Source organism: Papio anubis, chromosome 18 (assembly GCF_008728515.1).
Source record: "Papio anubis isolate 15944 chromosome 18, Panubis1.0, whole genome shotgun sequence".
Taxonomy (NCBI): domain Eukaryota; kingdom Metazoa; phylum Chordata; class Mammalia; order Primates; family Cercopithecidae; genus Papio; species Papio anubis.
In genome coordinates, this window is record NC_044993.1 from 21,860,010 (window position 1) to 21,871,500 (window position 11,491).

At 56.8% G+C, this 11,491-nt stretch overlaps 2 protein-coding genes across 2 annotated transcripts; both read left to right on the forward strand.

The window, feature by feature from the left end:
- The first annotated feature begins 77 nt into the window (after positions 1-77).
- LCAT (lecithin-cholesterol acyltransferase) lies at positions 78-4,192 on the forward strand. Its single transcript, NM_001112613.1, has 6 exons — positions 78-231; positions 971-1,127; positions 1,207-1,322; positions 1,414-1,509; positions 1,593-1,817; positions 3,598-4,192. The coding sequence occupies exons 1-6, from the start codon at positions 78-80 to the stop codon at positions 4,170-4,172; spliced, it is 1,323 nt and encodes a 440-aa protein (NP_001106083.1). The 3' UTR covers positions 4,173-4,192.
- A 2,817-nt stretch (positions 4,193-7,009) lies between these two features.
- PSMB10 (proteasome 20S subunit beta 10) lies at positions 7,010-9,527 on the forward strand. Its single transcript, XM_003917074.5, has 8 exons — positions 7,010-7,315; positions 7,533-7,620; positions 7,707-7,804; positions 7,916-8,056; positions 8,323-8,438; positions 8,550-8,608; positions 9,078-9,229; positions 9,355-9,527. Exons 1-8 carry the CDS (start codon positions 7,260-7,262, stop codon positions 9,464-9,466), a joined length of 822 nt encoding a protein of 273 aa, XP_003917123.1. The 5' UTR covers positions 7,010-7,259; the 3' UTR covers positions 9,467-9,527.
- The last annotated feature ends 1,964 nt before the right edge of the window (positions 9,528-11,491 follow it).

An 11,491-nucleotide genomic window follows, 5' to 3' on the forward strand; every position in this document is an offset into this window, starting at 1 on the left:
CTAGGGCCCCTCCCACTCCCACACCAGATAAGGCCAGCCCAGTGCCGCTTCCTCTGACAGTAGGCACCAGGGCTGGAATGGGGCCGCCCGGCTCCCCATGGCAGTGGGTGCCGCTGCTGCTGGGGCTGCTGCTCCCTCCTGCCGCCCCCTTCTGGCTCCTCAATGTGCTCTTCCCCCCGCACACCACGCCCAAGGCTGAGCTCAGTAACCACACACGGCCCGTCATCCTCGGTAAGCCCCCACCAGGCCCCTGATGCAAAACGCCAGACCCTGGGGAGCCTGGGCCCCAGCCCCTGGCAGCTGACCCGGCCAAAACCCTTCTGCCCTGCATAAGCCCCGGTGTAAGTACCTGCCTTGGTGTGGGGAGGGGCCAAAAGCTTGTCCCATAGAGGAATGACCTCCCTTCTCCCCGACGCCCGACTATGTGTCTCTCAGTTGCTTACCCCAGGGGGGCGGAGTGGGGGACAGGATGTGCCTGAGGTCTTGGCTGGGGCATCACAAGCTGTGGTCAGCCACAGCCACACCAGACTCTGGGCCAAACCCCACCACTCCTTCCTTGGCCCCCACCCACCAAGGACAAGATGTCCAGCCCAGGACCGGTGAGCAGGAGAGGCCCATCCATGCCCGGCCCCTATTAAGCCCAGCCCCCCTGCCCCGAGACCTATCTGTTCCCACCCTGGACTTTGGAAATAAAGGAGCGCCAGGCTGGGTGTTTGCTCTGCAGAGGCAGGGGTCAGCGGCCTTGGCCTCAGCACCTCAGCACCTTCCCTTCCTCAGGGAGGCCTGGGCTTTGGCTACTGGGGGGACAGCGGGGAGAGGGGGTGTGAGCAGGGGAGGGTAAGTATGCTTTGTACCTAGGGTTGAGGGTGTGGGAGGTTGGGGGTGGGTCTGGTCACTGCAGCATCTGGGGTGACTGGGGTAAGGGTCACCGGGGGAATCCAGAGTCCAGAGTGAGGGCCGCTACTCACAGTGCCCGGCTGCCTGGGGAATCAGCTAGAAGCCAAGCTGGACAAGCCAGATGTGGTGAACTGGATGTGCTACCGCAAGACAGAGGACTTCTTCACCATCTGGCTGGATCTCAACATGTTCCTACCCCTCGGGGTAGACTGCTGGATCGATAACACCAGGTACAGCCATGTGCTCCGCCCCAGCCCCGACACACTGCCCCTTGGCTATTGGCTGCTGAGTGGCACCCCCGCCCTGCAGGGTTGTCTACAACCGGAGCTCTGGGCTTGTGTCCAACGCCCCTGGTGTCCAGATCCGCGTCCCCGGCTTTGGCAAGACCTATTCTGTGGAGTACCTGGACAGCAGCAAGCTGGCAGGTTTGTCAGAGGGCAGGGCTGGGGCTCCAGGCTGGGGTGCTGGCCCGCAGCAGGCATGGCCCAGCCCCCGGTGCTGCTGCTCCCCCCACAGGGTACCTGCACACACTGGTGCAGAACCTGGTCAACAACGGCTACGTGCGGGACGAGACTGTGCGCGCCGCCCCCTATGACTGGCGGCTGGAGCCCGGTGAGTGTCTCTACGGATGACCAGCTTGGGGTGGGGCAGGTGCCCCAGACCCCAACTGCCCTGACCCCTCCCACCCACTGCAGGCCAGCAGGAGGAGTACTACCACAAGCTCGCAGGGCTGGTGGAGGAGATGCATGCTGCCTATGGGAAGCCTGTCTTCCTCATTGGCCACAGCCTTGGCTGTCTACACTTGCTCTATTTCCTGCTGCGCCAGCCCCAGGCCTGGAAGGACCGCTTCATCGATGGCTTCATCTCTCTTGGGGCTCCCTGGGGCGGCTCCATCAAGCCCATGCTGGTCTTGGCCTCAGGTGAGAAGGCCTCGACCACTTAGGCCCAGCGATGGGTGAGACGAAGCTGATCCTGGGCCTGCCTTCATTGCGGCTCCTGCTCACGGTGGCCTCTGGAGGTGCCATCTACCACCCCTGGGCAGGCATGCTCGCTGTCACTGGCCTCCAGAGCAGTGACCCTGGCCTGAGCAATTAGGGTGGCTCCTTCCAGAGTCTGTGTCAGTGATGGCAAAAGGGCGGTGAAAACAGAAAGTGAACCCCAGCTATCTGCCCCCAGGTTTGTTCCTTGTAGCCCCAGAGCCTGCCTACCCAACCCTTGCCTGCCTTCCGCTTGCTCGCAGGAGCGCCTTTGCCGAGGGATGTGCTTTACTGAGGATGGGTCTGCCAGAGCTAGGGCCAGACCCCCCGGAGCCCCGCCTGCCCTTCCCTAGGGAGTGGCACCAGGGCCCAGCACTGACACAGCTACCACCTACTCCCCACCCGCTGTACCGTGGGAGCCGGTCTGGAGAGAGAAACACAGTCTGGACAGAGAAACACTCATCAGACACCACCAATAAATGCCAAACTCTGTGGCCCCCAATGCAGCACAAGCCACACAAGAAGCAGAGAGACACATGCCCAAGGGAAGACAGCCAGCACCGCCCTGACCATCCCCACACATCCCGGGCCTCACCCACCATCCCCACACACCCTGTCCTCAGGAAGCCCCGCCTACATTTTTTTTTTTTTTTTTTTTTGAGACAGGGTCTCACTCTGTTGCCCAGGCTGGAGTGCAGTGGCACGATCATAGCCGCAGCCTCAATCTCCCTGGCCCAAGCAACCCTCCTGCCTCAGCCTCCTGGGTAGCTGAGACGATAGGCGCGCACCACCACACCTAATTTATTTTTATTTTTTAGTAGAAACAAAGTCTTGCTATGTTGCCCAGGCTGGTCTCAAACTCCTGAGCTTAAGTGATTTCCTGCCTCAGCTTCCCAAAGTGCTGGGATTACAGGTGTGAGCCACTGTGCTGGGCCTTTTACAAAATACTTGTTTATTTATTTTGAGATGGAGTCTCGCTCTGTTTCCCAGGCTGGAATGCAGTAGTGCAATCTCCGCTCACTGCAACCTCCGCCTCCCAGGTTCAAGTGATTCTCTTGCCTCAGCCTCCCTAGTAGCTAGGATCACAGGCATGTGCCACCATGCCTGGCTAATTTTTGTATTTTTAGTAGAGACGGGGCTTCCCCATGTTGGCTAGGCTGGTCTTGAACTCCTGACCTCAAGTCAACTGCCTGCCTCGGCCTCCCAAAGTGCTGGGATTACAGGCGTGAGCCAACATAACCAGCCCTATTTATTTTTAGGCTGGGATCTCGTCCTGTCACCCAGGCTACAGTGCAGTGGCATGATCATAGTTACTGTAACCTTAAATTCCTAGGGTCAAGCAATCTTCCTGCCTTTGCCTTGTGAGTAGCTAAGGACTAGAGGTGCAATCCAGTATGCCCAGCTGATTTTTTTTTTTTTTTTTTTTTGTAGAGAGAGGGTCTCACTGCATTGCCTAGGCTGGTCTTGGACTCCTGGCCTCAAGTGATCCTCCTGCCTCAGCCTCCCAAAGTGTTGGGATTACAGGAGTGAGCCATGGTGCCTGCCCCTGCCCTTCTTTTGAAGCCCTACAGCTCCGCCCAACAGCTTCTCACTGAGTAAGCCGACACTGAGCATCATTGAATATCAGGCCTTCTCAAGCCTGTGGCTTAGAGTCTATGTCTAGATTGGGCAGGGGCAAGAGTGAGCATCTGGCTCCCTGTCCCACCTTGCTCCCTATCCACAGGTGACAACCAGGGCATCCCCATCATGTCCAGCATCAAGCTGAAAGAGGAGCAGCGCATAACGACCACCTCCCCCTGGATGTTTCCCTCTCGCCTGGCTTGGCCTGAGGACCACGTGTTCATTTCCACCCCCAGCTTCAACTACACAGGCCGTGACTTCCAGCGCTTCTTTGCAGACCTGCACTTTGAGGAAGGCTGGTACATGTGGCTGCAGTCACGTGACCTCCTGGCAGGCCTCCCAGCGCCTGGCGTGGAAGTATACTGTCTTTATGGCGTGGGCCTGCCCACACCCCGCACCTACATCTACGACCACGGCTTCCCCTACACGGACCCTGTGGATGTGCTCTATGAGGACGGTGATGACACAGTGGCCACGCGCAGCACTGAGCTCTGTGGCCTCTGGCAGGGCCGCCAGCCGCAGCCCGTGCACCTGCTGCCCCTGCGTGGGATACAGCATCTCAACATGGTCTTCAGCAACCAGACCCTGGAGCACATCAATGCTATCCTGCTGGGTGCCTACCGCCAGGGTCCCCCTGCATCCCTGACTGCCAGCCCAGAGCCCCCGCCTCCTGAATAAAGACCTTCCTTTGCTGCCGTAAGCCCTGACGTGTATATTGCAGGTTGAAGGGAGGCACTAGAGTCCCACACCAGGTTTCACTCATCACCAGCCACAGGCTCAGTGCTGTGCAGAGTGGGGCAAGATGGGCTCTGCTGAGGCCTGGGACTGAGGTGGGCACCCTAGATGTGCAGCTGTCCACTCCTGGTTGAGCTGTTGAGGCAGCGTGCACCAGGCCTGCCTCAGTGCTGGGCGTAGGGACTGGAGCTGGCTGCATCCACCAACCCTGTCAGAGGAGTACAGGGAGGGGATGATTTGAGCTGTCCCTCCCAGCTCCCAAAAGGGCAAGTGGGACAGCCTTTTGAGTGCTGGGTGAATGACAGGGCCACAAGAGTTTAGAAGCCAGGCACAGTGGCTCACGCCGGTAATCTCAGCACTTTGAGAGACCGAGGCAGGCGGATCACCTGATCTCAGGGGTTTAAGACCAGCCTGGCCAACATGGTAGAAACCCCATCTCTACTAAAATACAAAACATTTGCCAGGTGTGGTGGCGCACGCCTGTCGTCCCAGCTACTCTGGAAGCTGAGGCACGAGAATGATTTGAACCTGGGAGGTGGAGGTCACTGTGAGCTGAGATCATGTCACTGCACTCCAGACTGGGCGACAGAGTGAGACTCTCAAAAAAAAGAGAGACTGGGTCTCAAAAAAAAAAAAAATTTAGAATTTGAATCTGGGAATGACAACCATTAATCAGATCATTTCACTAATGAAAGTTTAATTACTAATGAAGCTAAATGCTCTGAGGAAAGCTTAGGGAGCACAAGAGGCTGAGTCTTTTGGGTCAGCAAAGGCCTCCCAGAGGAGGCAGTGCCTATACTGAAGTCAGAGGGACAAGAAGAGTAATGGACCACTGTAAAGACTTGGGTTTGACTTGATTGAGCCCAGGAGTTCGAGACCAGCCTGGGCAATATAGTGAGACCTCATCTCTACAAAAATTTAAAAAATTAGGCCGGGCGTGGTGGCTCACGCCTGTAATCCCAGCACTTTGGGAGGCCAAGGCGGGCGGATCACTTGAGGTCGGAAGTTTGAGACCAGCCTGACCAACATGGAGAAACCCCGTCTCTACTAAAAATACAAAATTAGCCAGGCATGGTGGCGCATGCCTGTAATCCCAGCTACTCAGGAGGCTGAGGCAGGAAAATCGTTTGAACCCGAGAGGTGGACGTTGCGGTGAGCCGAGATCACGCTATTGCACTCCAGCCTGGGCAACAAGAGCAAAACTCCATATAAAAAAAAAAAAAAAAAAAAAAAAAAATTTTAAATTAGTCAGGCATGGCCACACCTGTAGTCAAATCTTCTAGGGAGGCTGAGGTTGCAGTGAGCCAAGATGGTGCCATGGCACTCCAGCCTGTGCAACAGCAAGACCTTGTGTCAAAAAAAAAAAGAGGTAGTGGGCTGGGCGCGGTGGCTCACGCCTGTAATCCCAGCACTTTGGGAGGCCGAGACGGGCAGATCACGAGGTCAGGAGATCGAGACCATCCTGGCTAACACAGTGAAACCCCGTCTCTCCTAAACATATAAAAAATTAGCCGGGCGTGGTGGCGGGCGCCTGTAGTCCCAGCTACTCGGGAGGCTGAGGCAGGAGAATGGTGTGAACCCGGGAGGCGGAGCTTGCAATGAGCTGAGATCGCGGCACTGCACTCCAGCCTGGGCGACAGAGCAAGACTCCGTCTCAAAAAAAAAAAAAAAAAAGTAAAATAGGCCAGGCACAACCAACCATGGTGGTTCATGGTTGTAAGCCAAGCACTTTGGGAGGCTGAGGAGGGTGGATCACCTGAGCTCAGGAGTTCAAGACCAGCCTGGGCAACATGGTGAAACCCCATCTCCACCAAAAAAAAAAAAATACAAAAAATTAGCCAGGCATGGTGGTGTGTGCCTGTGATCCCAGCTATTCAGGAGGCTGAGGTGGAAGAGTGCTTGTGCCTGGGAGGCAGAGGTTCCAGTGAAATGAGATCGCACCACTGTACTCCAGCCTGGGCAACAGAGTAAGACCCCGTCTCAAAAAAAAAAAAAAAAAGTAAACCCTTTGGCAGCTGCGTGCTGCTCTTAGGCTCAAACCTAAGTCTTTTTTTCCCCCTTTTGAGATGGGGTCTGTTGCCCAGGCTGGAGTGCAATGGCATGATCCGTACTCACTGCAGCCTCAAACTCCCGGGCTTCCAAAGTGCTGGGATTACAGGTGTGAGCCACCAGGCCCAGATTGCTGAAGGGTTTAAACCAGAGAAAGAGTGTGACCAGATTTCCAATTCAGAAAGACCCGCTCTCTGCAGGGTAAGGTGTAGCCTGAGGTAGGGGGCAAGAATCGCAAGGTAATCAGGGAGGCCAGTGCAATGTCCAGGTGGGAGAGGTTGCTAGCTGAGACGAGAAGTGCTAGGAGAAAGATGTGTGCAGACAAGAGGTCACTGGGGAGGTGAAATAACAAGGCTTGGCCGTGAGTGGAACCCAGCACCCATGGTGCCCCTCTTGAGAGGGGGAAGATGTCACCTGAGATGGAAGATGGAAAGACCAGGGTCCCTGTGGCTGAAGACTGAGCCTGTGTTTGAGGTTTCACAGAGGAGTGAAGGCAACAAAAGAGGCAAGAGTTGGAAGAAAGGTGACAAGGAACAAAAGTCAGCCATGCCTGATGCTACTGGGTGGCCAGCAACAATGCAGACTTGGCCAAGGCTCTGAGAGCTTTATTATGCTAGGACTGGAGGTCAGAGTTGAGGCTAGGGTAAGAGCAGGGGGCTCAGATGGAGGGGGAGGAGGACCTGAACAATGTCCAGAAGGGAAGAGATTTGAATCTCTATCCAACAGAGGACCCTGTGAGCAGCACAGAGGGCACAGCAAGGGACATCCCCCGGTTCTCCAAATGCTCAGAGCCACAAGTGAAGCCGAAAGTGAAAGACAAGATGCAGAAAACCGCCAGAGGCCTTTGAAGGGTAAAGGCGAAAGCGAAAGCAGGAAGGACAGACGTCAAGCCTAGTAGAGGACTTTTTAGTTCCTCACTGGCCCCACTTGTCTGACCGACTCATCCACCCGGGACCCCTAATCCGCTCTGCCTGCCCCAAGATGCTGAAGCCAGCCTTGGAGCCCCGAGGGGGCTTCTCCTTCGAGAACTGCCAAAGGTGAAGCGGGGGCTGGGGAGGGGACGATCACTCCTGAGTCACCTCTGCTTGGTCGTGGCCTTTTTTCCTGGCTGGGGGTGGGGGAGGGGGAGGGTGTGTTGGGCGACTTGGGTTCCAGGCTTACCCCGGAAGATGAGGGAGACGGGGACCAGGTTAGGGGAAGCAACAGGGGTACTGGAAGCAAAGCCGAAACCTGGGCGCTCTCCTCCGTTTCCAGAAATGCATCCTTGGAACGCGTCCTCCCGGGGCTCAAGGTCCCTCATGCACGCAAGACCGGGACAACCATCGCGGGCCTTGTGTTCCAAGTGAGCAGCGGGGAAGGACAGGGAAGCTGGAGGGGAGCCGGGAGTATCGAGCAGGCACTGAGGCTGCGGTCCCTCCCTCTCCTCAGGACGGAGTCATTCTGGGCGCCGACACTCGAGCCACTAACGATTCGGTCGTGGCGGACAAGAGCTGTGAGAAGATCCACTTCATCGCCCCCAAAATCTAGTGAGACTCACCAGCCCAGTTCCCTCACGCAAAAGAGAACGGCCCCCTCGTTCCCACTCCGGTCCCGGCACGTGCCAGCCCTGCCCACACCGATCCTCCCTTTTCCCTCAGCTGCTGTGGGGCTGGAGTAGCCGCTGACGCCGAGATGACCACCAGGATGGTGGCGTCCAAGATGGAGCTACACGCGCTATCCACGGGCCGAGAGCCCCGCGTGGCCACGGTCACTCGCGTCCTGTGCCAGACGCTCTTCCGGTGCGGGGGGGGGGCTAACAGGATCCCCGGAGGGGTCGTTGCCGGCACGGGGCCGATGGAAGGCGGGACAGAAAGGGGGGCGGGGCCGCGACGGGCCAGGTGACCGGAAGAGGCCAGCCCAAGAGAAGCTGGGCTATCGGAAAAGGCTATGTCAGTCATCGGGCGCCACATCACAGGAAGGGACGGGGATAGTACCTAAGGGCGGAGGCACAGAGGGGCGGGGCCTAGGCCCCCGCTTGTGACCGACCCCGCCCATCCTCGAGCAGGTACCGGGGCCACGTGGGTGCATCGCTGATCGTGGGCGGCGTAGACCTGACTGGACCGCAGCTCTACAGCGTGCATCCCCATGGCTCCTACAGCCGTCTGCCCTTCACAGCCCTGGGTGAGCACTTCTGTCCCTTCTCCTCGAACCCTGCCCCTGTGACCTTGGCCTCACGGTTGTACTCCAAACTGGGTGGCAGCGGTTGACTTCAGATGGTTCTCCTGCCTTCAGGCTCTGGCCAGGGCGAGGCCCTGGCGGTACTAGAAGACCGGTTCCAGCCGAACATGACGGTGAGCGGCCTCTGTCCCCGACTATGTGGTCGCTGGTGGGATGTGCACCCGGGAGCTGGGGGAGCACAGGACCCTAGCCCGGTGTGGAGGTGGGGGAAGGCTTGGAGGTGGTGACCACTGAAGGGTGAGTGGAGTAAGGGCAGAGAAGTGCGGTCCTGGCACAACACCGTCCAATACCAAAGCCTGGACGGTTGGGAGAAGTCGAAGCTCACAGAGGATCTTTTGGAGCCAAGGGCGGAGGGAAGGACCAGTAGGGTCACACTTATATCAACGTCTGGAGCCTACATTTTGTTTGGGGTGGGATGGAAGCAGGTGATATTGCCTCAGAGGTGGCTAAGGCTCAGAGGGAGAAACACAGTGGGGGTTTGGGGTGCAAGACCAGATTGGGTGAGTGGACAGGCAAGTCCCCAGGCTGTAGCCTAAGTTAACAGCAGAGGGCCCGTCAGGCCTCACACACTCATCACCGCAGCTAGAGGCCGCTCAGGGGCTGCTGGTGGAAGCCATCACCGCCGGAATCTTGGGTGACCTGGGCTCCGGAGGCAATGTGGACGCATGTGTGATCACGAAGACTGGCGCCAAGCTGCTGCAGACACTGAGCTCACCCACAGAGCCCGTGAAGAGGTGAGTGCTGGAGATGGGGTACCACAGGGATGTGTGGGGCTGCAGCAGGGGAGATGGAGGGCTGCAAGAAGGGGATGGGCCACATGACAGGCCCATGTTCAGAGGCCGTCCCTCCTCTCTCCCAGGTCTGGCCGCTACCACTTTGTGCCTGGAACCACAGCTGTCCTGACCCAAACCGTGAAGCCACTAACCCTGGAGCTAGTGGAGGAAACTGTGCAGGCTATGGAGGTGGAGTAAAATAGGTTGAGGCTTAGAGCTTGGAACAAGGGGGAATAAACCCAGAAAATACAGTTAAACAGATGGCTGTGTCATTCTTGAGTGGAGTAGGGTGGGCAGGCAGCCAGCAGGGCTCTGTAGCTAAGGCGTCCCTGCAGGGACCATTACTTCCCATAGCTCTAGTGTCTGGCCTAAGAGATGCTCTTCACCCATCACCTCAGGCACCTACAACTCCAGAATCCCAGCCCTGGCCAGCATTGCAGGCTTCATCTCCATCCAAACCTTCCTTCTGACTCCACATCTTGGAGGCTCCCCCATCACTCCACTGCCTTGCTCTTGCCCTCTAGTCCACTGGAGACTTGTAAAACACAAAAGACCCCATGACCCCTCCTAGGGACTTTCCATGGCTCCTCAGTGGCCCAGGACAAAGCTCATACCTTTCAGTAAGGCCTCACTGAGGGCTAAAGTGCTGACAAGAGGAGCCACTCCCTGACTCCAAGGCAAGTTCTCACCAAGCACTTCTCAACCTCACAACATCTTTACCGGTGACACCCCTCAGATGGCGAGGCATGCCTGCACTGCTCACCTGAAGCTTGGCTTCTGTCTGCACATGCTGGGCTTGTGACTCCAAGTTTTCCGGGTTAAGAAGGCTCACAGGACTCACATGGGGAGAGAGGACACATTTCTCCAACAAACCTTTGCTGGGCCCCTGCTGAGTCTCAGGCCTGGCTGCTGGGTGCCAGCAAGAGCATCCTGCCCTTAGTGAGAACAAACAGATGAACTCCACTGCAGCTTCAGAACTGTCAGGGAGAGTCGGCCCAGGCTCCAGGGAGGGTCTATGCCAGGCTGGACATCCCTGGGCCGCTGACTGCTCCCTGAGCCCCAACATTCTATTATGAATATTTGTAAATGTAACAGGAAAGTAGAGTTGTATATTGAATACCCATACACTGTCAGGTCACCACAGACCTGATAGTATTTTGTTATATTTGCTTTATCATCTATCCATCTCTCTATCCATTAATTCATCTTTTTTTTTCTTAGAGTTTTGCTCTGTCACCGAGGCTGGAGTGCAGTGGCGTGATCTGGGCTCACTGCAAGCTCTGCCTCCCGGGTTCACGCCATTCTCCTGCCTCAGCCTTCTGAGTAGCTGGGACTATAGGCGCCCGCCACCACGCCCAGCTATTTTTTGTATTTTTAGTAGAGACGGGGTTTCACCATGTTAGCCAGGATGGTCTCGATCTCCTGACCTCGTGATCCGCCCGTCTTGGCCTCCCAAAGTGCTGGGATTACAGGCGTGAGCCACTGCGCCTGGCCAATTCATCTCCTTTTTTAAATGATGCGGTTTCTTTTTTTGAGACAGGGTCTAGCTCCATCGCCCAGGCTGGAATGTAGTGGTGCACTCATGACTCACTGCAGCCTTGAAAAGGGCTCAAGTGATCCCTCCTGCCTCAGCCTTCTCAGTTGCTGGGACTACAGGTGTGTACCACCATGCCCAGATCATTTTTTAATTAAAAAACTTTTTTTGTAGAGACAGGGTTTCATCACGTTGCCCAGGCTGCTCTCGAACTCCTGCAATCAAGCCTCCTACCTCTGCCTCCCAAAGTTTTGGCATTACAGGCGTAAGCCACCACACCCAGCCGTGATCTGTTCTTGAATCAGTTAAAGCCCTCACACTCCCGGAAGCAGGCCAGCCAATGCACCTGTTGGAATTCTACACACAGGGTGTCTTCTCCCTTCAAGCTTGGCCTGCATCTCAGTAACAAATGGGCTGCAGACACCAGGGGCTTGCCCATGGGAGCCCCAAGGCCTAGAGAGGGTGGCAGAGTTTTGATGGCTGTCACTCTCCACCTCCAACTGCAGCCTCAGTTCAGGGTCTGCCAGGCACCAAGAGCTCACACTTTGCCCTCCTAAATGCCAGGCACTTCACAAGCATCATCTCATTGTTAAGAGTGGGGGCTTCTTGGCCGAGCTCGGTGGCTCACGCCTGTAATCCCAGCACTCTGGGAGGCCGAGGTGGGTGGATCACAAAGTCAGGAGATCCAG

Coding starts and splice junctions, on each gene's coding strand:
- LCAT (NM_001112613.1), top strand. CDS start 78: ATGGGGCCGCCCGGCTCCCCATGGCAGTGGGTGCCGCTGCTGCTGGGG. Junction 1,128..1,206: donor TGCTGGATCGATAACACCAG/GTACAGCCATGT, acceptor CCCGCCCTGCAG/GGTTGTCTACAACCGGAGCT. Junction 1,510..1,592: donor TGACTGGCGGCTGGAGCCCG/GTGAGTGTCTCT, acceptor CACCCACTGCAG/GCCAGCAGGAGGAGTACTAC.
- PSMB10 (XM_003917074.5), top strand. CDS start 7,260: ATGCTGAAGCCAGCCTTGGAGCCCCGAGGGGGCTTCTCCTTCGAGAAC. Junction 7,621..7,706: donor TCGCGGGCCTTGTGTTCCAA/GTGAGCAGCGGG, acceptor CCCTCTCCTCAG/GACGGAGTCATTCTGGGCGC. Junction 8,057..8,322: donor CTGTGCCAGACGCTCTTCCG/GTGCGGGGGGGG, acceptor ATCCTCGAGCAG/GTACCGGGGCCACGTGGGTG.